General features: G+C 45.3%; 1 protein-coding gene across 4 annotated transcripts; it reads right to left on the bottom strand.

Annotated features, from left to right (window-relative positions):
- Window positions 1-294: 294 nt before the first annotated feature.
- C4H5orf24 (chromosome 4 C5orf24 homolog) lies at window positions 295-21,050 on the bottom strand. 4 transcript variants are annotated; one of them, XM_083181425.1, is made up of 4 exons: window positions 20,811-21,050; window positions 8,594-8,831; window positions 4,406-4,983; window positions 295-1,038 (listed from the first exon to the last, which is right to left on the bottom strand). In XM_083181425.1, the coding sequence occupies exons 2-3, from the start codon at window positions 8,690-8,692 to the stop codon at window positions 4,420-4,422; spliced, it is 663 nt and encodes a 220-aa protein (XP_083037551.1). In that variant the 5' UTR covers window positions 8,693-8,831; window positions 20,811-21,050; the 3' UTR covers window positions 295-1,038; window positions 4,406-4,419. The 4 variants fall into 4 exon arrangements, with proteins under 4 accessions (XP_083037551.1, XP_083037553.1, XP_083037550.1 ...); XM_083181427.1 differs by having other exon boundaries at window positions 4,554-4,983; window positions 20,811-21,047; XM_083181424.1 differs by lacking the exon at window positions 295-1,038 and having other exon boundaries at window positions 4,405-4,983; window positions 20,811-21,048.
- Window positions 21,051-22,694: the final 1,644 nt, after the last annotated feature.

Here is a 22,694-nt window from a genome sequence, read left to right as displayed (position 1 = left end):
TATTTTTTTGGAGGGGGCGTGACTGCGCTAGTAAAACCTTTACTTTCTGATGGCTAAAAGTACACAAAGATAATTCATGCACAGAATTATTTCCAAATATTCTACCAATTATTTTCAGGCTGTCTATATTAGGTGTATATCATACCTAAATGCATTCTGTGTTCAAACTTGGGTCCCATCCCCAAGCTATGTCATTATGCTATGCAAATATTCCCAACTACTTCCGGTACCCAGCATTTCATATAATGGGAGACTCAGCCCGTAACACGGTTCTTGGCAGCTGCACGTAGGATATTGTATCAACCAACTTTATTCACCTGATTTTCTTCATAGCGAACAAAACAATAAAGAAAATGTAATTTTTCAGTTTTTTTTTTTCCTTTATTGAGGACATCATAACTTAAGACCACATGGAAAATTGGAATGAAAAAGCTGAACGGTTATACGTCCGAGTCTTGCAAATTTGGCCTTGCCACGCTCATGAGTAAAATGTCATTATTTTTTTTTTCATTTTTTTTTACATATTTAATTGTAAAATACGACATTGCAATAAAATGATATTCACAGAAAAAAGTCACACGCTCATCATTCCAAATATGCACCGTTTTGCCTCCCCATTCCCCCATGTTGTAATAGATTTCGACGTGAGTTAACATTAGGTCAAAAGCACATGGCAGGTGTCATTTTACAAAAACACAATCGGAGGTGTTATAGAAAAAACGAAATAACGACATGGAACCACGATTAAAATAGTAAAAATGGCTGCAGACTTCATTTTAGTGGAGGGAATACTCTGAAGGCAATGTAATAATGCAATGTCTGGATTCCAGTCAGCTGCTAGAAGGGGGACAACAACATAGAAGACATCCAGATGTGGGGAATGGCGGGTAAGCGTGATCGGCATTGTGGGTAATTACATATCCTTAGTTGCATGTGACGTGATTGAACAGTCCGTAATGTACACGTGAACACCTCTTAAAGTCCCCATCATTTTGTCCTATGCATCGCTGGAACACATGAAGGCTTGCTGCTTTTTTCCTAATAAGAGAAGCACGAAACAGGATATCCGTTCTTAATCCAGAAAGGTTTCCTTTTCATCAGAAAAAAAAAAAATACCAAGCGACTGTCAACTCAAAGCCATAGTAACCCCAATTAGGTAGAATTGTTTCTGAGGCACTGGGCCTGATTCGGACACATTCGCACATCTGGAAAAATTGTTATTCTGCGGTTTTCCCAGATCTGCACACGTGCGTGCCCTGAAACTGCGATTATAGCCTATTATAGCCTATCGCAGCTTCAACTCACTCTGAATCAGTAAAACTACAGTGAGAGAACACCCTGTGTAGCAAATCCCTGCTTTGAATGGGATACGGTCCAACTAGGTCGACAAGCATTGGGTCGACACCACTAGGTCGACAGGCAGCAAGGTCGACATGGGTTTAGGTCAACATGGGCCAAGGTTGACAGGACATTAGGTCGACACAAGCATTAGGTCGACATGGGCTAGGTCAACAGAAGGTCGACATTAGGTTTTTCACAGTTTTTTTTAGCCAACATACGGTATTTCTTGCCCTACCATCCACTAGGGCGTGGTGGGAGAATAAAATAGTGTGCCCGAAGCATTGCCCGTGTAGAGAGGGGATGCGGTGCACTTCAAACTGTGTCCATGTTGACTGTGTCGACATTCGGGTCAAAAAACAGCGAAAAACCCACATGTCGACCTTGCCCATGTCGACATAATGCTTGTGTCGACCCAATGTCCTGTCGACCTAGACCCATGTTGACCTTGCTGCCTGTCAACCTAGTGGTGTCGACCCAATGCTTGTCGACCTAGTTGTTGTAGACCTAACAACCCACACCCCTTTAAATGCATAAAAATATGATCACCATTATCCCCAATAAAACATCAGGGGCCAAATGTAATCGGGTGCAAGAATCAGTAAGGGAGGGATTTGGGGAGAGTTTTGCCATTTTTTAAAGCGGCAATCATTTACACTGAAAAAAACCTGGTTGATTTTGCCATGTAAATGATTGGCGCTTTAAAAAAAATGGGAAAACTCCCCCGAAATCTCTCCCTAAAGCTGGCCATACATCAGAAAGATCGATCTTAAGATCGATTGCGTTCATGATTGTGTACAATTTCCCTTGAAATCCCCGGCAGTCCTTGGTGATTTTTGGACACACAAGCTACTCACAATCCACCATACAATCAGTCATACAATCCATCTGCTGCATGATTGTGTACACAAGATGTGCACACAATCTGCATACAATCCATCATACAATCAGTCCTACAATCCATCTTATGATTGATTGTATGATTGTGTACACAAGATGTGCACACAATCTGCATACAATCCATCTTACAATCAATTGAGATTGTATGATTGGGTACAATATCTTTCTGATGTATGGCCACCTTTACTGATTCTCACACCCCAGGTGCAAAAAACTTTTTTTTAAATTGTTCACAATTAAACCATGCTATCCACTTGGGGTTTCGGGCCCGTTGCAGCCTCGGGATTTTCATGGAAGGCTTATCATAGCTAATTAGCCCAAGATCATGGGATTGTGGACGATGCCGTATATATTTCATTTGGGCAATACAACTATCGGGGCCGTGCTGTGCCAACCTTGCATATTCTCCTGCACAACCCAATAGGCGAAAATGTGCGATTTTGGGGCCAACCGCACTAAATGAACAACATTAATTGAGCGTTTGAGGGATGAAACGCATCACGGAACTTCCCTGGCATCAAATTGGTATGGTTTTCCAGGCCTGTGTGAGGGCTGATAAGCATGGGAACAGATTTCCGAGCACTTGTGCATTCCAGTCTACAGCGGCGGTGCTCAGCACACATTAAATGCCGCATAGACTGCTCTGCTGGCCCCTTATTCAAATATTCCTAGCGATTGTCTTTGTTTTCTGTGCAAGCGTCCCTCATAGGGATGATCGGAACGTCTCGGATGCTAACACCGGCTTATACAGTGCTCCGCGTACAGTGACAAAATCTCAAGCAGAGCGGACCCACAAGCCCATATCGTTGTATTACTGACTGGTATTAATATAGTTTTGGGAGGGTCCCTGCTAGATTCCAGCGCAATGCGCAAAATAAATTTAGTGAAATGTTTAAAAGGAAGGAGATGGCGGGATGGATTATTTACACATCTCCCTATAATAAACAGTACAGTCTGCTGGCATCATGTCCCAAAGACGGATGCATGAATTCCAACGTAACAAAAGGTCAAGGCTTCTTTCCAATACATACAAGTTAAATTAGACTGTTCTCACACACAGTATTTACTCCGGATAGAACACACATACTTAAAACGTAAAACTGTCTTTATAAATTCATGTATCTATAATACATAATTTAATTTTGACATATTTACACTACCCAAGACGCCACTGAGAAAAGTTTTAGAGCTTTGGGCAGAAGTGAGTCTCCTGACATATACATATGCTCATCCTATCACCCTTCATCTTCCAAAACCCCCCCCCGCAGTTCCTGTTTCCTGCCTGGGGTGTCGCTGTGTCGCCTCTAGCACAGTGCGATCTGTATTTCAGCACCGATATGCAGACCATACCTGTGCTAGAAGCATCACAGCACCAGACAGCGGCACCACAGGCAGGGAAGAGGAACTGCGGGGCTTTTGAAAGATGCAGGGTGCTAGAATGAACACTATGTATGGTCGCTGTACTCTACAAAGTGGTTGCACAGTGACGGAGACGGTTTCCTTTTTAATATTTGGTATTCTTTTAGTTTTTTTTTTGTTGTATTTGTTTGAAAATGGTAGCTTCATTATTTCCGTAAGGTCAATTGAAAAACATCACAAAATATATGCAGCTACGAAGAGACCTCCCGTTCTAAACTAACACTACATGCAAAGTTATTTTCTAAAATAAAATAAAAAAAACAGATAATAAAACCCCTTTTTCCCACGAGATAAGTTATACGAGCCAGCACAAGGACATGTAATAAAAAATAAAATAAAAATGGGCGTATATATATAGAGCCATCTGGGCACATACCAACGATGATATGCCAACGTGCTCACAGGCTTTCAGTGACCGTGTGACAGAACCTTGGACAGAATACACCATCTACATAAATCTAAAGAAGACCATGTGATAATACAAACGTCTGATATATATATATATATACACACAGGGAGTTCAAGAAGTCCCTCCGCAATGAGCACTATCTCTGGCTTCAGATCTCCTCTGCAGCTGTCGGTCAGGAAGGGACCGCGCGTTCAACAAAGGACTTTCAGTCATTTCATGTCAACGAGGTGAATAAAAACAATTCTGTGTTCACGTTAGTAAGCGCGCATTATCTGCGGGGAGCCTCACTAAGCGCGAGGGACTTTTTGAACTCGCCGTATCGTTATGACACATACATACATAAATTGTAACTTCTACTCAACGGGATGTTTGATGTTGGTATCCGCAACAGAATGGAGTCCTCTGTTAAGTGCTGTGGGGTAAGGGAACGCTGCATTGTTACTTGTGTAACCTAGATTTGCAAGCCGCGATAGAGCTTTTATGCTACCTGGAGGTCTCCCTGGGCTGACTTTGTATCCGGCAGCTTTGGTTGTGCCCAATGGTCTCCCAGGACTTGTCTTAAAGCCGGCAGCTTTGGTGGTCCCCAGAGGTCTGCCTGTGCTGGTTCTGTAACCTGCCAATTTGGTGGTCCCGGACGGCCTGCCGCGTTTGCCGGATCGCCCTAGCGTCTTCTTTTTCTTTAAATCGCTTTTTGTGTCCGCGTCCCTGCCGGCCGCGGTCTGCAAGTGTGCCTCGTTTATGGTGTCTTGCGTCTGGCAGCTGATGGTCTTGTGGCTGACGGTGTGGCTGTACTTGCTCTGCTGGGTGGCGTACAAGCCAAACGGCTCCACACTTCTCATGCTTTCCTGGCCGAGGCAGGAGGATTTGCCGCTTGCGCAGAAAGCCACGCTGCTGTTGGCAACCGGACGCATCATTTTCTGAAAGAAGGAATAAAGCAAACAGTCATTGTGACTCATCAAGGATACCACCCATTGCATCATGTGACTTGGTCATTATCTGCATATGACATTTTTGGAATAAAACATTTTGACAGTTGGGAAAATGCTTTTATAAAAATAAATCTGTTACTTCCTGATTTTCTTAGGTAGTTACTGGAGCAGCCAGAATGATGTCATGGTGATGTCACCGTGAATAACATGTGGCCCTGTGTGTTAAGTCGATCTTGCTCCGAGGAGATCAATCGGTCCTCGGCGTATTCGCTCTGGGGACCAATTGTACGGCTCTGCGCATATTTGAGCATGTGCAGGGCCGCTGTACGAGTGCCTTTGGCGGTTATCACAGTCGTTGAGGCATTCACGCGGGGAAGGGTGCAGGAGCACATGGGCCGCAGCAGGGGAACACCTAGCGCTTCCTAGGGCATTCCCCTGGGAACGCAGGTGGGCCGATGCCTGTCGGGGGCGGCACCTGACGCCAGCGCCTGCCCCCCTCTTTGGCGGACACAGATGGAAATAAAGGTCAGTGTAGTCTGACTATTATTTCCGAAGGGGAGAGAAATAATTTGATGGTTGGCGACCTTCAAACGATTTTTCTCCCCTATGGCCGCATGCGGGCGAATGTGTCGGACGGTTGGCGTCTATGGGCGCACGATGCAGTGAATGTACACATCTTAGCGAGCCTTACTGAATCACCCTCATACTGAGCACCAAAACACACCACAAATATCATCATTAGCATCTGTTAAATAATAAAAAAAACTAAGTTTCATTAACTTTTCCAATTGTTTCAACCAATGAATGTGTCAATCACACATAAGTAAGTTCAGCATAGTTAGGAGAGCCAGCATGCAGTACATACATATGTATATGTCCCTCACAGTCTGTCTGTTGTTACCCAGTTTGTTTTATTACTGTCTACAATTGTAAAGCGCAACGAAATCTGCTGCGCTATATAAGACACTGTAACGGAATCTGCTGCGCTATATAAGACACTGTAACGGAATCTGCTGCGCTATATAATACGCTGTAACGGAATCTGCTGCGCTATATAAGACGCTGTAACGGAATCTGCTGCGCTATATAAGACGCTGTAACGGAATCTGCTGCGCTATATAAGAAACTGTAACGGAATCTGCTGCGCTATATAAGACACTGTAACGGAATCTGCTGCGCTATATAAGACGCTGTAACGGAATCTGCTGCGATATATAAGAAACTGTAACGGAATCTGCTGCGCTATATAAGACGCTGTAACGGAATCTGCTGCGCTATATAAGACACTGTAACAGAATCTGCCGCGCTATATAAGACACTGTAACAGAATCTGCTGCGCTATATAAGACACTGTAACAGAATCTGCCGCGCTATATAAGACACTGTAACGGAATCTGCCGCGCTATATAAGAAACTGTAACGGAATCTGCTGCGCTATATAAGAAACTGTAACGGAATCTGCCGCGCTATATAAGACACTGTAACGGAATCTGCTGCGCTATATAAGACACTGTAAAGGAATCTGCCGCGCTATATAAGAAACTGTAACAGAATCTGCTGCGCTATATAAGAAACTGTAACGGAATCTGCTGCGCTATATAAGAAACTGTAACGGAATCTGCTGCGCTATATAAGACACTGTAACGGAATCTGCTGCGCTATATAAGACACTGTAACGGAATCTGCTGCGCTATATAAGACACTGTAACGGAATCTGCTGCGCTATATAAGACACTGTAACGGAATCTGCTGCGCTATATAAGACACTGTAACGGAATCTGCTGCGCTATATAAGACGCTGTAATGGAATCTGCTGCGCTATATAAGACGCTGTAACGGAATCTGCTGCGCTATATAAGACGCTGTAACGGAATCTGCTGCGCTATATAAGACGCTGTAACGGAATCTGCTGCGCTATATAAGACACTGTAACGGAATCTGCTGCGCTATATAAGACGCTGTAACGGAATCTGCTGCGCTATATAAGACGCTGTAACGGAATCTGCTGCGCTATATAAGACGCTGTAATGGAATCTGCTGCGCTATATAAGACACTGTAACGGAATCTGCTGCGCTATATAAGATGCTGTAACGGAATCTGCTGCGCTATATAAGACACTGTAACGGAATCTGCTGCGCTATATAAGATGCTGTAACGGAATCTGCTGCGCTATATAAGGCGCTGTAACGGAATCTGCTGCGCTTTATAAGACGCTGTAACGGAATCTGCTGTGCTATATAAGACGCTGTAACGGAATCTGCTGCACTATATAAGACGCTGTAACGGAATCTGCTGTGCTATATAAGACACTGTAACGGAATCTGCTGCACTATAAAGAAACTGTAAATAATAAATAAATATGTCTCTTTTATGTTATTAAACTATTTTTTATAATAAGTGCCTGTTAAAACACCCTAGGACAGGGCTTCCCAAACTTTTTTGAATCGAGGCACCCTATAGTAACAGAATTTTATCCACCCCTAAACCAAAAGTTACTTTCCTAGAAATTAAGTAAAAAATATGAATGAAATACATTGGGTTCATATGTCATCTTTAGCTTTAACCCCTTCGCTGGCACTCCCGAGAATTATCAGGGCTATGCGCCAGTTTTCCAAAGCCGGAAAATCCTTGGGAATGCCACTGCCTGTGCTCCCTCTTGCCGGACAGCTCCGCTGATCGCTGAGATCAGCGCTGCGCTCAGCTTCAGCCAATGCCCGGCTCTTTATGATTGGCAGCCACAAGCACTGGTTTTGCCAATAATTCATTTGAATTGGTCCTAGACCACCAACTCGAGGCACCCCATACCAAGGCACCCCAGGGTGCCGCGGCACACAGGGCCTTATTCTAGTTCACTCTTTTTGACAAAATCCTTCTTAGATGGACAAAACCATGTGCACTGCAGGGGGGCAGATGTTACTTGTGCAGAGAGAATTAGATTTGGGTGGGGTTTTACTTCAAAGTGAGATCTATATTGCATTGTAAAAATAAAGCAGCCAGTATTTACCCTGCACAGAAACAAAATAACTCACCCAAATCGAATTCTCTCTGCACACGTTACATCTGCCCCCCCTGCAGTGCACATGGTTTTGTCCATCTAAGAAGGATTTTGTCAGAAAGAGTGAACTAGAATAAGGCCTACAGTTTGGGAACCACTTCCCTAGAATATCTTTTTTAGATGGCAGTGACACCAAGCTGAGGTTCAAACGTGTAAACTTGCTCAATCACTAGAGGGCGCTGTTGGGAAAGCTTGCTGTTTACAAGTTTTCACGCTGTACAGCTCAAGCCACACTTACACAGCATTGCATATATAACAGCCTCAATATTTAGATATTTATACACCAAGGTGACCACACATTGGCGCTGGACGTGCAGCACAGTGAAGCAACTTGTGTAACATGTATGCTAGTTAATTGATAAGAGAATGGAGAGGGTCAGGAAGGCAAGTATGCATTAGGTGCTTTCAGAAAGAGGTTCAACTATTAGAAGCTTATAAGCAGACAGTCTCATTTAGTGCAATAGCTTTAATGGAACGTTATAAATCACTGAGTTAGTGTAAGACAAAGACAGATAGCTCGTATTCTATCATTGGTAACCTGCCTTGAAATTTGGGGCATCCAGAATAAACGGGTCGGAAAAACCGGTGTGGGTAAATGATTCACGTACATGCATTCCGGGAATGTCCTGACGTCTGAACATGGCGGTGCCGGTGGGACTATACGCAGAGGGAATTCACACTAGCGCACTCAGCTAAGTCTTCTAACAAGGCGCCGTCTGCAGCCGGCCTCATAAAATGCATAAGGGCCTTTTTTTGGTTACAAACTTCAAGTTCTTCAACCTGGAAAGGAAAAACAAAACAAAAAATTATACGTTTACGAGAAAAAACACTTTTTGACATCAATTATTACATTTATTTATTGCTTTTTATGTCTATAAATCGTTCTGTGGATGTATGAACTTTCAGAAACTCAAGTACCCTGGTGAAAATGTATTTAAATGTCAGTAAAAATCTTTCACAACCTAGCTGCAATACAGTATATGAGAGTAATACCCTTTTCACACTGCACAAATAACCAGGGTTAGACCCGGGTCACTGTGCGTTGTCAATGGGCCTTTTAAAAAATCCCGGGTCCAGCAACCCGACCTGGGTTAAAAGAAGGGTCTCGTTCACACCATAGGGAGAAGGCAGCGGCAGCGCCAATCGCTGCCCCCCCTCCCCCCGATGACATACCGCCACTTTGCCCCACCCCTGATGATGTCAATGACCCAGCTAATTGCCAGATCGCTGTGGGGACTTTCACATGACAGGATGTACCTATGTCCAAATCCCGGTGCAACTTGCGATGTGAGAGGGGTATTAGACACTAGCAGACAGGGTCAGGGGGGCAGGGGAAAGCATACTTACCTGACCCATCGGGATTCCCTCCATCGTGTTGCCGGCGTCGGAATTCTGACCGTCGGCATCCGCCCCGCCCTTAAATAACAGCTCTGATTGGTTGGTATAGGAAACATCACCATTATATAAGGTTTGATACATCTCTAGCTATTTTCTAATGACTTGGTAGTAAATTCAGTGGTATGAAGAGTGTGGGGGGGGGGGGAGACCCTGTGAAAGTACCATCACAGGCTTCAGATCTCTACCAGCCAGGAATCTCTCTATAGTTGCTCCGGGACATAATGGACGTGAGTGAGAGTCATGTGTATTGTAGAGGGAAAACTCATCTTCTCAAGAGATTGTAATAGATTTCTTATTTTCATCCTTTATATTTAGGCTTTACCACACAATCCCTTTAAACCAGAACACTCATGACTTACACAGGTTTCTTGGCTGATTAAAACCAGTGGAAATGCAGGCATGAAGTCAGCCAGCCCCAGAACCTGTGTAATTCATGAGTGCCCTGGTTTAATAGGGATGCAGGAGGTTATTCTGGTTCACTCCTTTTGGCAAATTCCTTCTTAGATGGACAAAACCATGTGCACTGCAGGTGGGACAGATGTAACATGTGCAGAGAGAATTAGATTTGGGGGAGTTATTTTGTTTCTGTGCAGGGTAAATACTGACTGCTTTATTTTTACGCTGCAATATAGATCTCACTTTGCAGTAAAACCCCACCCAAATCTAACTCTCTCTGCACAAGTAACATCTGCCCCACCTGCAGTGCACATGGTTTTGGAGGAAAGGAATTTGCCAAAAGGAGTGAACCAAAATAACCCCCACAGTCACTAGGCCTACAAGCATTAGATCGACACCACTGGGTCGACATGCAGGAAGATCGACATGACTGAATGTCGTCATGGTCATTAGGTCGACACAAGCATCATGTCGACATGGGGAATGTCAACCGTCAAAATGTCGACATGGGGTTTTTCACATGTTTGGGGGGAACCGACGTGCCGACAGGCGGTATATCATGCCTTACCATCCACTAAGGCGTGGTGGGAGAATCACAAGCCCGAAGCATGGTGACCATAGCGACTCATGTGAGGGGACGCGGTGCTACGGTTCAGTGTCCATGTCGACATTTGGGACAAAAAAAAAAACCCTGAAAAAACCCATGTCGACCTAATGCTTGTGTCGATATAATGACCCTGTTGACCTTCAGTCAGGTCAGCCTTCCTGCACGTTGACCTAGTGGTGTCGACCTAATGCTTTCGGACCTAGCTGCTGTCTTTCCAATGACCCAGAACCGTTTATTAGGTAAGCGTAATCAGAATGAATGCGGCTGTCTGATCTGCAAGCTGTGCTCCGTTCTGTGCACCCAGTGTGACATTTTACGTCAGAACAAACAGTGTCACAAATAACCCTGTCCCTGTGTGTAAAAGAAAAATGCAGGAAACTCTATTCCTGAACCTGTACATTGTATAAAGTGTTTATTGGGAATCTGTAAGCTATGGATTTAGAATGCGTTGGTGTCTACACTTCCCAAATGAGATAAAGAAGCGTTACGGAATTAAACTCCCAACCCCAGGATGTGCCGGGGCCGAATTGTGCAAAATAACAATGGGGGTTATTCTAGTTCATTCTTTCTGACAAAATCCTTCTTCTTAGATGGACAAAACCATGTGCACTGCGGGTGGGGCAGATGTAACTTGTGCAGAGAGAATTAGATTTGGGTGGGGTTTTTCTTCAAAGTGAGATCTATATTGCAGTGTAAAATCATGCAGTCAGTATTTTCCCTGCACAGAAACAAAAAAACTCACCCAAATCTAATTCTCTCTGCACATGTTACATCTGCCCCCCTGCAGTGCACATGGTTTTGTCCATCTAAGAAGGATTTTGTCAGAAAGAATGAACTAGAATAAACCCCAATATCCGACAACAACAAATGTTCCACCAGAATGCTGCAGACGATGAGCGCGGTGTGTGTGTGCCAAACACAGGACTCCTCTATTAGCCATTTGTGGATGGGAAATGTTGGCACAAGAAATTGTTGTATGGAATGGCAGCCTCGGCCAGGACAGACAATGCGACAAGTGATGTGCGTTCATGCAGGGAAAGTGACTAACAACACACCAGGGCAGGTGTTTCCAAACTATGGCCCTCCATAGGTTGTGAAACTACAAGTCCCATCATGCACTGCCACAGTTTTGCTTTTAGGGAATGCTAAAACTATGGCAAGGCATGCTGGGACTTGTAGTTTCACAACAGCTGCTTACCGATCGGGGAAAGGCCACCTGCCGGACGAGCGAATGGTCGCCTCCCTTCACCGAGCAGATGGCCCCATATACATGCGAATGAATGTGTTCGTTGGCACATTCATTTCTATGCATCCGAACGAGCAAAAAGTCAGTTCTGACTGATCTGACTTTTATCTGGGCAGGAGATGACTGAACAGGGGGCGGGCCCTCACGTCATGTGACACAGCTGCCTGCCTCGTGCAACCTTCGCAGCGCCTACATTCGCATGGGGACACACTGTTTGCCCCATGTGACAACTCCCTGTCTGCCCACCTCTGTGCGAACGCTTCCGCCACTGTGATAGCCGCCGGACGCATTCACCCCGCAGCCCTGCACATGGGTATAATCCCCCACACGCATGAGCACAGCAGCACCATCAGTCCCTAAAGCGAATACTCTGGGGACCGATCCAACGTGAATCACCCCCTAAGTGTTGTGCTGTGGGATATACATTCAGAACTTAAGGTGCATACACACTGTACAATTTTTTTTGACCAATTTGGTTGAAAGACATTTCCATTGAACCCAGTGTCCCGGACAAAAGATGTCGACGAAAGATATTGACGACAGACGAACGACGAAAGATCTAGCTACAGTTTATAGGCTATTTCATCTGTCGTCAATATCTTTCGTCAACATCTTTCTCGAGGGCACTGGGTTCAATGGAAATGTCTTTCAACCAAATTAGTCAAAAAAATTGTACAGTGTGTATGCACCTTTAGACTAAATCTAGAAACAAGGGGATGCAGTCAATTTACAGACGGTCAAAATACCGCCAACCCTTGGCAGACAGTCAAAATACTGACATGTTGACAACGCCAACATTCATTATGCCGACATTGTCAAAATGCTGACGTGATCAAAATGCCGACATGAGTTTTCCATAAAATATGTCGAATTTTTGACATGTTGACATTTTAAATGGCAGTATTTTGACTGTGTTTGCATAATGAACGTCGGCATTTGTAAAATGTTGCTATTTCGACTGTCTGCCAGAACAATGGCAAGGGGACGCGATACCCCTAAACGGTGCCCATGTCAACATAGACACACAAAAGAAAAAAAAAACCATGCTGACTTTTTGACATGTTGACATTTTAAATGGCGGCAGAATGAATGTCAGCATTTTGAACATGTTGGTATTTTGACTTATACGGTGGCACACTGATATGGTGTCTATGTCGACCTATATCGACATACACGCACCAAAAAACATTTCGACCTGTTGCCATGTTGATGTTTTTAAATATCACCATTTTGACCGTGTCAGCATTTTGACCATGTCGGTATGTTGAGAGTCTGCCAATGCTTTGTCGGTGTTTTAACCATCGGGAAATCATACTGAGCCCGAAACAATGGGGGTTATTCAGGTTGGCTTGCTAAGCAGCGGTCGTTAACTGCCTAGCTAGCGCCTTAATGCCATAACCCCCACCCCGCAGGACTGAAACATAGGCGATAGGGAGAGAGAACAGTGGATTAGGGTGACCAACTCATCCCTTTAATCCGGGACACATATTAATTACACAGGTTCTGTGGCAGTTTAAAACCAGGTGAAATGGAGCCTTGAGGTGTGGCAGTTTAAAACCAGGTGAAAGCCAGCCACAGAACCTGTGTAATTAATATGTGTCCCGGATGAAAGGGATGAGTTGGTCATCCTACAGTGGATGCCTGTTCGCACTGTGCACCCTGCAGCATCCAGAACCCTGCTCAAAATCCAGAGAGGCATACTGCAGAGCAGCAGTCACATTGGTAAACTACAGTATATGGCTAATGGCTGCTCGATGTTTCTCTGCTGTCCAGGCTGCACTAAAATGGGAGCCGGTCCCATGAAATATTAATGTGCAAGCAAAGCACTTGCTATAGGGATGGAATAAGACAGGCTGCGAATGCAGCAAGAGCATCATCCCTGTGCCACACTCCCTCTCTAGTGATCATACAGCACCAACACCGCACATCTGATACTCAGCAGCTGAAACATTCTTCAACCTGTGGAAACAGGATTCATATTTCTAAACATAAGACTTTGCAGCAATAGAATAAAAAGGATCTAGGACAGAATTTCCTGCCTGTCCTCCCGCATCAGACAGGTACATTAGTGAGGGCCATTTCTCATCTATGAACGCTGCACACCCGGACTAGTGCTCCGGACCGGCGGCTGGGCGACATGTCTCACTGCAGCGGAATATGAGAGCACTGGGACATACAAGGGGCAGCCCATTGCAGGTATACCACGTGAGTGAGCCGGTGATCTGTAAGGCTGGTATGGCAAAAGGGGCACGTGGTCATACGTGTGGCATGACAGTGATCGTAGGCAAGCTCTGTACGCAACTATTGGCCTAGGTTCAAACGGAGGCCTTTATTCCGATCTGATCGCAGTACAAATTTGTTTGGAAAATGGGCAAAACCATGTGCACTGCAGGTGGGGCAGATGTAACATGTGAGTGTGGTATAGCTCACAGACAATGGGGGGTATGCAATCTGGCAATAGCATTCGCCTATTCAATGCTGCCGTTTCCACACAGCATTGGAGGCTTTCAGATTCTGCTTTGTTTTTTTTTAAGTCGAAACTGAATTGTCTGAAACGGACACTAATTGTCAAATTTGAGGCTGATTCCGGCAATTTAGCGGCCATTTTCGACAAAACGTGGCCGTTCTGACACCCGGAACACTGAATAGCGAGTTACAGTCGGAACGGGTCAAAAACGCCCATGAACCTGACTGTGGGAAACGTCCTACAGTCGGATTCGGGATTAACCACTTGAGTGGTATGCTGCCGCAGCGGATTGTCCTGGAAAATTTCCAGGCATACCACCATGCAGTAGGTGCGTGTCAGTGGTGCCTCCAGCGGAGCACCACTGGCGCATTACTTTTAGGGCTCCCCTGCCGCCATTTGCAGCAGTGACGTAGGCGGCAGGCTTGGGGATGGTCGGCGTGGCTCGGGAGTGCTCAGGAGTTCAGGCGCCCCAGTCCTCCCTAGCCGTCGCTAACATCCCCCAGCCTGCCGCCTAAGTTACTCTGACTGGGGCAGCGGAAGCAAGCAAGGTCCGGCGTATAAATGCCGGAGCGGAGGTGAGGGGGGCTTTCTGCATCCGGTGTTGGGTTTTACTGAGGCAGGACAAACCTGTCCTGCCCCAGCAATCCCCCCCCCATGTTTAAATCAATGGTCATTGGCTCGACATTAACAAAAAGTAAAAAATAGTTTTTCGCCATTTTTTTGTGTCAATATTGACACCCTAGCACGTGGACAACCAAGTTTACAGCCACCACCCCCAGTACAACTATTAATTACCGGTCTCTAGTTTTCATGTGAGGGCCAATGTGTTTTAAGTTTTTACCTGTGGAGACCAATGTGATTGTTTTTTTCATAAAAGTTTTTTTATTTTCCTGTAGTGGTCAGATGGTGTGCCCTAGCAATTGTATATATCTACAGAAGTTACTTTGCAGCGCGCTCAATATATTTCCAAATGTTTCAATTTCCTGAGAGCTTCCCAGCAAATTATTTTTGGGAACGTTACACCTTTAACTTTGGTTTTATGTGCTTGTTTCCCCTCTCAGGGTCTGAGGACTGTTTTCCCACTGCCTCCTCCTTTATTGCAGGAGCAGCGGGGCTGTATGCTTTCCTCTTCCCCCTCAATACATTTTCAAGTATTCCATAGGAAAGGGGGTGCGTGTGCATGAAAATATGAGTAAGTCATATTTGGAGATTAAAGAGCCACAAAATTCCAAAGCATCCAATACCCTTTTCAGACCGCACTTTTTACCCGTTATTTTGCCGTTTTTTTTTTACCGTTTTAAAACGGTAATTTGTGCAGTCTGAAAGGTGCAGAGTGAATTTACTGGTTCTATTGAACTGGTATTTCTAAATGGTAATAAAGCAGGGTCCTACCCATTTCAGACCAGTTTTTTTTCAACCACTGTTTTCTATGGGTTAAAATGGGCTCAGTGTTGTGAAGAAACAAAACTGCACTGAAATACCGTTTAAAGACATGCGGTGTGAAAAGGGTAGACTGGTAGACCCGATTTTAGAAATGTTTTTCTAGCACAGTTTGGTCTGTCTCTCTGCTGAAATACAGATCAGTCGGTTTTGGATGAACCACAGCAGAGAGTGACATTCCAAGCAGGGATTAGAGTTGCATGGGTTTTGAATGATGCAGGGAGCTAGATTGCCCTAATAGCAAAGCTTGCAGGCTGGGATGTGTAGTTTGACTGTAGCTGGGGATTATGTTGAATATCACTGCACTAGTCTATCTGCAAAAAATTGTCGGATTTAAAGCGAAACGAATGTTGAATAAAAGACCGGCTTGCTTACCGCTGTAGTGGCGAGCGGGAGAGTTGAAAATCCCCTTACAAAGAAATGGGCGGACTCAGCCAATCAGCGTCCGCCTATTCATTTGTATTGGAGTTTTGGTAGTGACGGGCGGGCAGGAGATTTGAAAACTCCCATGTAATTGGCAGCTGCTGACAATGGAGCTACATGTGACCAGTAGAAATGCCAGCCGCCTTGGCAAATGGATTACCATCGATGTTTTTACAAAACCGATAGCCATCCATTTTCTTTGACTGATTGGCTTGTGGGCCAATGAAAACACGGGGTGTCCCGGCCCTTTAAAAAAAAAAAAAAACAGAACAAAAGCAAAACCTCGGTTTTGATGAAGGGAAACCATCTGGTTCTCTCCCATCGATGGCAAAAGTATTCGACATCGGCCATAAACCATCGAGGATTTGGAATTGTCAATGGTCAATGGCCAGCCCTACCACGGCCAGACTATGTTGTATCTCAGGAATATGGGGTTTGTTATATATTCTCCCTGTGTCTGTTAGGTTCCCTTGCAGAAGGCTAATATAAACCCTACACTCGTCCATCTATGAGTCCGGACTATAGAGTATAAGCTCCTCTGGGGCAGGGACCACTGTGAGCAAGTGACAGAAGGGCAGGGTGCAAGGGTAAAGGGGGCACTTTGAATGTGGGCAGCCGCACTCACAGACGTCATTAAAGTGGACGGGTCCCACATGCCAACAGCTCTGTTGGAGGCGTGCCGGACCCTACGTAAGTGATGGGCTTCTCCCGAGCGCTCTGGACAGAGGTGGCGGGGATGGATGGGCCCAGTTGTTTTATCAGGGCACTGCTAAACGGGCAAGGTGAGTTTTGCCCTTTATAATTAGGGCAGGGTGCATAGCCTATAGCGAACACTAAATCCTACGTTACAATACATTTGTTACCAATAGATGGGGTTCATCGTCAAACCAACACAACATTCTCATAATGGATTATGGACACAATAATATCATCTTTAGTATGCACACTACAATGTGGCAAAATGTGGTGGTGGTGGTGGTGACACCAAAGACATGGGGCAGATGGAGCAAGTTTAGAGTTCATTGTAGCACCCCTGCACCTTCCAAAACCTGCACAGTTCCTCTTCCCTGCCTGGGGTGCCGTTCTCTGCTGTGCTGCTTCTAGCACACTCTGGTCTGCATATCAGTGATGAGATACAGACCACACCACCAATGCTGGAGCGACAGCTATGGTGCGTTCCGCAGCACAAGCGATAACCTCTGTCACCCTGCATAACGTCTGTCATGCATGCACGATGACGGATGATGTGGGAGTGCGCAGCGCTAGGGACGCTGTGCGTACACACTGTACAATATTTACATTTTGACATTCCTTTAAAATGTCGTCCAGTGTATACCCGGCTGAATTATGAGCTTTGGCTTATTTCAGGGTTAAAAGTGCGCCCGTTCAGGCCCGTTGAAGCACATCAGGTGGTCTATGGCTGCGTTGCCCTGTATCTAGCTTGTAGTTCTGATGATCTACATATAACACAGAACCCAAGCAGCCAGCGTGCATTCCTCGGGTCACGATGTTTCGCACAGGCCTCAGGAAACAAGTAACACAGCCTGCGACTTGTACTGATCCATCAGCTTCTCTTGTGACTGTCCCAGCTCTACCTCACCAAAACTTTCTTTGAATGAAAACAGTATGGGGGTAATTCAGGCACTGCTTGCTAGGCTGCATATATATACGTTGCCCAGTGAGCATGTCACCCGCGCACCCACCGACTGAACGATGCGAGCGGATGTCCGCACTTACACGAGTAGGCGTTGGCTCGTTGGGTTTGCACATGCACAGACCCCCCACCATCGTGGACGGTGCCGATTTCGGACCTGTGCGAACCTACACGGGGAAGCCAAGGCTCATTCTCAATAAGAAATAAAACAAGAAGTCGCAACACTGTTGCTAAGGCAACGGTCACATGGCATGCAGCACGAGTGTTAAGCCTCAGGCTAGAACAGCGGTTTCCAAACTCTGACGCCTAACTGAGCATGTTTACCAGGCAACCTCTGGATCGTTTTTGCGCCACCACAGATAACTTTAATGATATCGGCAGTGCTGCATATTGTATAGTGTGTACGGGACTTTAAACATTTACGATCAATTCAATATAATTGCGCTGACGACTATCCACAGGAGTTACTGACCAGCCGATTTATTGATGGACCATTGGCCAGCTTGTACCAGCAATAAGACGTTGTTCGCAGACATATTACTTGTGCTGTGCAACTTAGCTGACGGACGATATATAGGCGCACCGTGCTGCGAATACAGGTGATCCGTTGACCACCCATACTCCCGCGAAAGAAGCCAGCGGTGAATGACAGCTAAAAGTGGGCAGGCGCTTCCAGTTGTGACTTCAAAGACTGAGCCGTTTGTATGGAGAACATGCTGCCTCATCTGCAGATATATCTACTAGTGCGTACCCAGCTGTAGTTACTTATCGATGATTCTTGAGTTATTCCTACCACGACAATAACCCCAAGGTCTCACGTCCGTTGGCAATGTACAAGTCTGGCACCAAAAGAATATGGTGTGCCAATGCAACGAAATGCACCAATATTTAGTCACGATCCCCCATGTCACTAGAAGCCATTACTATTTCAGATTATGCACTAAGGGCCTAACTCTGTAACGATCAGTCCCCGGCGTATTCGCTCCAGGGACCGATGTTTTGGCTCTGTACACGCTGATATATGCATGTGCAGGGCCGCTGTGCGGATGCATTCGGCGACTTGAACAGCCGTCGAGGTGTCCTGGGGGGACGGCGCATGGAAACGCACAGCGTTTTCGGGGAGTTCCTCCAAAAATGGTGGGTTCGACCAGCAAAACGTTGGGCAGCCCCATCTGAACGCAGACGTACTGTCATGTGACGGGGCGGGAGCCTGAAGTCACATGACATCAGCGCCCGCCTAGACGGACTTTTATTTAGGGACGGGTAAAAAAAAATAATTTGCTGGTTAGCGACCATCAAACTATTTTTGGTCCGTACACTCTCTTTAAATTACTCTCTGCAGAGCTGAATGTTCAGACAGTAGAGCAACCAGCACAGGCAGATTGGGTACCGCAGTGTTCATTCTAGCACCAGCCATCTTTGAAAACCCATGCAGTTCCTCTTCCCTGCCTGGGGTGTTGCTGTCTGCTGTGGGGTTTCTAGCACAGGTCTGGTTTGCATATCAGTGCTGATATACATGCTACACTGTGCTAGAAACACCACAGCAGACAGCGACACCCCAGGCAGGGAAGAAGAACTGCATGGGTTTTCAAAGATGGTGGGTGCTAGAATGAACACTAGTACCATGTCAGATGGGCAGGTGGCACAATTATTCAGAAACAGCACAAGATAAGGGTTAACTAGTTGCAACCAAGGAATGCTGCAATTATAAACCAGAAGCGGCAATATAAAAGTTATTGCTCCACACACTAAAACTCCCAGCATACAAGTCAGAAAGCTAGTCACCTAGATTATTGAATTGCGTGGCATCCCTGTAGCAAGGTGACAATAAGGGACATATCCCAGCCTGCACCAACGGGGACAATTTATCTCATTACTCCCAACTACCACAATCAGCGCTCGGTTATTTCAGATTGGCATTCATCAAGTTACTGCAATACCTGAACACACTGGATTCAGTCAATTTACCTACAGTCAGAATACCGACCACCATTGCCAGACAGCTAAAATAGAGTCACGTTCAAAATGCCGACAATAATTATGCCGACACAGTGAAAATGCCAACAGGTTAAAAAAACTGTCCCTTTTTAAACCCAGCCTGTTACTTAACAGTCAGGAGCTGAATGGCCGGCGATAAAGTACCAGGCACTTTATCACTTCTCCTCCCTGATCACTGCTTCATACATCTACCCCAAAGTGAGAATAGTGCCAAACGCAGCGAGGCACGGTTCCCGACGCAATACTTATATGGTGTCCATGTCAACCTAAGTCTACAGACACAAAAAAAAAAAAATTCATGTCGACTATAAGCTTCTGTCAATGTCAACCTAGACTATGTTGACCCTTCCTAGGTGTCAACAATAAGTGCTCGACCTAGTGACGGTCAACCTAGACACGGTCTACCATCTATACCGTGACCCTTCCACAGCTGGGTCCAGCAGTTGGTTTCGTTTGATAAGCAAAAGGTCAACACTGACAAGAGGTGAACACAGGCAATAGGTTGACACATAAAAAGGTTGACACTCCGATAACTTGTTCATTCTTCATAATTCACGTGGATTACAACTGGGAAGTGCCCGAAACTTGGCGAGCAAAGCGAGGGTATGTGCTCTACTAATCGGGGTTCCATGTTGACAGATACAAAAGAAAAAAACATGAAAAACTTAGGTTAACCTTTTCATGTGTTGACCATTCCCCGTCGACCTTTTGCGAGCGGCAACCTTTTCACCGTCGACTAATAGTGCTCTACCTAATTACGGTCTATAATAATCCACACCTCCCAGCAGACAGGGCATTGCCAGCATCCTCTATATATAGGGGGCGGGGGAGTGGTGGTGTGTATGTATACTCACACACTACATATACATATATATATATATATACATATACACACACACACACACACACACATATATATATATATATATATATATACACATATACATACACACACATATAATAATATTTATATATATATATATATACACATATATACACACACACACACACACACACACACACATACATTCTCTATAGTATAGCCAGCTCCCCCCGCAGAGGGTCCCCCCCATTGTCCCGGCAGCCAGGCGGGGACAGGACAATGCTGCGCCGGGGCCCCCGGTGGTTACCTGGCTCTCCGACAGCTGCTCCCCGGCTCCTGCTCGCCGTCGTCCTCCGGGTGGAGCTGGGGGGTGTCCGGCGCCGTGTGAAGCGGAGCTTCGGCTGCCAGGCCGCCGGAGAGGGAGGAGGATATAATGGAGGAGGGGGCGGTGAGGATGTCAGAACCACAGCGGTGTCAGGGATTCGGCGCGGCGGCCATTTTGCGATGGCTGAGCCCGGAAGTGGCGGGAGGCGGAGCCCGGCTCCATGTTCTCCTATCTCAGTGCGGCGGCGGCCGGTGCTGCTGCACTGGGTATTATATACAGCACCCAGTATAGTGCCAGCCGGGGGGCGCTGTGCTCATGCTTTTGGGTATATATACTGTATACCCAGGTGCCTGTCCAGTCATATCACATCCATTCCACGGCTGCGACATGTACACACATCACAAATATACACACACAATTGTCAACAAACATGCACAAATACACACACTGCACAAATACTCAAGCATGCACGCACAAATGCACACACTATACACACACAAATGCGCACTCTAAACTACACGCACGCATGCACACTCTATACACATGCACAAACTACACACACACGCATGAACAAATGCAAACTATACACACTCGCATGCACAAATGCACACTATACACATAAATTCACAAATTATACACATATTCACAAACTACATGCACAAATGCACACGTACAAATTCACACACTACACACATGCAAATTCATGCACAAATACACTTACTACATACACATACTTAATTTTCTTAGTACCTATGTCAGTGGTTCCAAAACTTTTTTAAATCACGGCACCCTAGAGCATCAGAATTTTTTTCACGGCACCCCTAGTCCAAAAGTTTCTGATTCTGTAAATTGATTTGTTTGCCATACATGGGTTTATTTATGGATGAGGGACAGGAATAGCTTCTGTTTGTCCACATATTTTATTATTGGTAGCCCACCAGCAATGTTTTTGCCTTTTACAATGACCATAAATAATTTCAATTGCCTCTAGACCACTAATCCAAGGCACCCCCTGCAAGTGTCCTGAGGCACGCCAGGGAGCCTAGGCACACAGTTTGGGAACCACTGACCTATGTACATTCCAATTATTCAATGTTTTGATTCCAAATGAATCTTTATCAAGACTATGATTACAGGGAGACACAATAAAAACCCACTCAAGCCTGTTGTGAGGATATGGGTTGTATCTCTCTTTAACCAGTCTTGATAAAGATTCATCTGGAATTGAATCATCAACTAATTGGAATGTACAAGGCTACTTTAAAAAGATGAAGTAAAAATTATTTATTTGGAGAGTGTCTTAACGTACATTTATTTGGATTTTTTGTATACATATGAGATATACTGTAGATACACACTGAAACACATTGGATGGTTCTGAGATATGCATGCTGTTCTCAATTTTAGAACAGATTAATAAATATTAGTTATATGTAACCAGTATTAATGTTAACATTTTCATATAACACAAATCTTATATTTTGTGAGATGTCATAACAGCATTCATAGCCTGGAACCATCAAAAGCGTTTCAGTGATTCTCATCATCTTCAGGGATGTGCTTCTTCCCATCCCTTTGTTAGTGGGACGAGGTGCTGTTCTAACGGCCCCACAATGCACACACCTGATTTTGTGGATTGTTGTACACAGTGCTATGGGGCTGCAAACTGAAAACCACAAGCCTATTATACCGCTTTCAGACCGCACTCTAGACCCGGGTTATTGCCGTGTTCTTGCGGCCCCAACACGGGTCAAGGTGCGGTCTGAAAAGGCCACCACGGGTCGAGCAACACGGGTGTTCAACCCTGGTAATGACCAGGGTTGAAGACGGCTATGACCCATGTCAAGTGCAGTGTGAACGGGTGCC

This window comes from Crinia signifera, chromosome 4 (assembly GCF_055691185.1).
Source record: "Crinia signifera chromosome 4, ASM5569118v1, whole genome shotgun sequence".
Taxonomy (NCBI): Eukaryota; Metazoa; Chordata; class Amphibia; order Anura; family Myobatrachidae; genus Crinia; species Crinia signifera.
The sequence above is the reverse complement of the archived record's forward strand: the minus strand, read 5'-3'. Positions and strand labels throughout refer to the sequence as shown.